Source organism: Penaeus monodon, chromosome 17 (genome assembly GCF_015228065.2).
Source record: "Penaeus monodon isolate SGIC_2016 chromosome 17, NSTDA_Pmon_1, whole genome shotgun sequence".
Classification (NCBI taxonomy): domain Eukaryota; kingdom Metazoa; phylum Arthropoda; class Malacostraca; order Decapoda; family Penaeidae; genus Penaeus; species Penaeus monodon.
The window spans coordinates 43,775,343-43,777,842 of record NC_051402.1 but is presented as its reverse complement, the minus strand read 5'-3'; the positions used below and the strand labels follow the sequence as shown (position 1 = coordinate 43,777,842).

The 2,500-nt window shown below is 35.3% G+C and overlaps 1 protein-coding gene across 8 annotated transcripts in view; it reads left to right on the top strand.

Moving 5' to 3' along the window:
- Nucleotides 1-2,500, top strand: part of LOC119583790 (H(+)/Cl(-) exchange transporter 5-like) — a 37,390-nt gene that overhangs the window by 13,752 nt on the left and 21,138 nt on the right. For 5 of the 8 annotated variants that reach the window (XM_037932482.1, XM_037932477.1, XM_037932483.1 and 2 more), the window contains one exon: nucleotides 1,222-1,251. The exons of the other annotated variants lie outside the window; for them this stretch is intronic. In XM_037932482.1, coding sequence (XP_037788410.1) covers nucleotides 1,222-1,251 — 30 coding nt within the window. The remainder of the gene's footprint in view (nucleotides 1-1,221; nucleotides 1,252-2,500) is intronic. 8 annotated transcript variants of the gene reach the window in all.

Sequence of the window (2,500 nt, the reverse complement as noted above, 5' to 3'; positions counted from 1 at the left end):
TCATGAGGAAATTCTTTGCCTTTATTTTGTTGTTTTTCTAAAGTGATTGATTCATATTTACTATTAATAACATCATTCAGAATGTTTATGATGTAAAATATGCTGTTTGGCACCCTGAAGTCAGCATGGCAAACAGCATAATGAAGTGATGTGTGCGCATGAAATTACTATTATTTTTTTTTCTCTCTTCTTTCTTTCTTTCTTATGTCAAGTTTTATGATTTATAAGGAATCATCTTTAGTTATGCATTATGAGAAATTTTAAACACACACACACTGAGAGAGAGAGAGAGAGAGAGAGAAAGAGAGAGAGAGTGACAGAGAGCAAGAGAGAGCGAGAGCAAAAGCAAGAGCAAGAGAGAGAGAGAGAGAGAGAGAATGAGAGAGAGCAAGAGAGAGAGAATGAGAGAGAGCAAGAGAGAGAGAATGAGAGAGAGCAAGAGAGAGGGAATGAGAGAGAGCAAGAGCAAAAGAGAGAGAGAGAGAGAGAGAGAGAGAGAGAGAGAGAGAGCAAGAGCAAGAAATAGAGAGAGAGCAAAAGAGTGAGAGAAAGCCAAAAAGTACCACAAACTTCAAAGAAGACTGTCTCTCTCTCTCTCTCTCTCTCTCTCTCTCTCTCTCTCTCTCTCTCTCTCTCTCTCTCTCTCTCTCTCTCTCTCTCTGTAGACAAGGTATGAATGAGAATGAATATCTTCACAATACATCTCTTGTATTGTGAAGATATTCATTCTCATTCATATATATATATATATATATATATATATATATATATATATATATATATATATATATATATATATAATATATATACATATACATATACACACATAACATTATGTGTTTATTTATTTATATTTATATTTAATATTACTCATCTCATCTAAACATTATGTTCAGGCATGTGATTATCATAGTTATGGTTACTTTTTTTTTTTTTTTTTATGATTATGGGTATTATTGATTTTTTTCTCATCTTTATTTGAGGTAAGCAAGTGTATAATCTCAACAGATTGAAATGATTAAGATATCTTTTCATTTAGGTTTTAAATTTGTAGATAAGTTATCTTCATCTTCCTGTAGTGAGGAATGAAGCAAGAGTGTGTCCTACTGCTTAATAGTTGATTGTTTTTCATTTGTGTTTTTCTTTTTTCTTATTTCCTTTATTAAAGGTATGAGCACACCATGTTAAAGGTGTTTTATCTTTTTCTTCCCCCCATAAAAGTGACGGTGACGTACGATGGGGATAGTGATGGTAAGTCACCCCTATGATGCAGGAGTGGAAAGAGTTATGATAAAAGCTTGAAGAAAAAGGACCTTGATCCATGAGCACCAGGGGAATCCTGGGGTTTGGACGAGGGAGAGATATTAATGCACGTTAACAGTGTCAAACGAATGAAGGGCCACAATACATGATGAGCAAAATCTGGTCTGGGGTGTGACTAAATTGTGGGTAAAAAAAAAATAATAATAATAATAAAATCAAATAAATAAGTAAATAAATAAATAAAGATTAGATAAATAAATAAGTAAATAAAAATCAAATAAATAAATAAATGAAATGAAATGAGAATTGGCAACATATTTTTAGAAACAAAATATGGCAGTCATCTCTTTGACGTAACAGCCGTGAGTGCAGTTTCAGATATGGGAATTGTATTGTTTATTTATTTTTATAATTATTTTTTTTTTATTTTGTGTACTGTGGCAATTTTGACACAGCTTGTTTTGCCTTGGCCTCGGTGATAACGGTTTGAGGCTTAACAGATATAAGCTTTTACTCACAAATGATTTGAGTGCTGGATTGACTCCTAATCTTCACCTCTAAGTCTGATATGGAAAGCTGTTTATTAATGAAAGGATACTTGTAGAAGGGAGAGATAGGTGAATGAAGAGAAAGATAGATTGATAATGTGCTTCTCTCTCTCTCTCTCTCTCTCTCTCTCTCTCTCTCTCTCTCTCTCTCTCTCTCTCTCTCTCTCTCTCTCTCTCTCTCTCTCTCTCTCTCTCTCTCTCTCTCTCTTGGGGGGGGTTTATGTCTCTCTCTCTCTCTCTCTCTCTCTCTCTCTCTCTCTCTCTCTCTCTCTCTCTCTCTCTCTCTCTCTCTCTCTCTCTTCTCTCCTCTCTCTTTCTTTCTCTCTCTCTCTCTCTCTCTCTCTCTCTCTCTCTCTCTCTCTCTCTCTCCCCCCTCCCTCCCTCTCTCTCTCTCTCTCTCCTTACTTCCCCCCTTCCCCCCCTTTCCTCTCCCTCTCTTTCCTTTCTCTCTGTATCAGTAGAGATTTAATCAACGTCTGTAAAGTTGAGAGTGCAAAAGAGAGAGAGAGAGAGAGTAGTCGAGTTTACATCAAGCTCTCATTTGGCCGAGAGGATATTAAGTTGGAAAAGTTTCCCCCTTATTTTTCAGTTTCATGTTTTTATTTATTTAGGCACATGAGACATATATATTTATTGTTGCGCTTAAAAAATTGATGATTGATTGAGTAAATTTAGAGAGAAAGCAAATG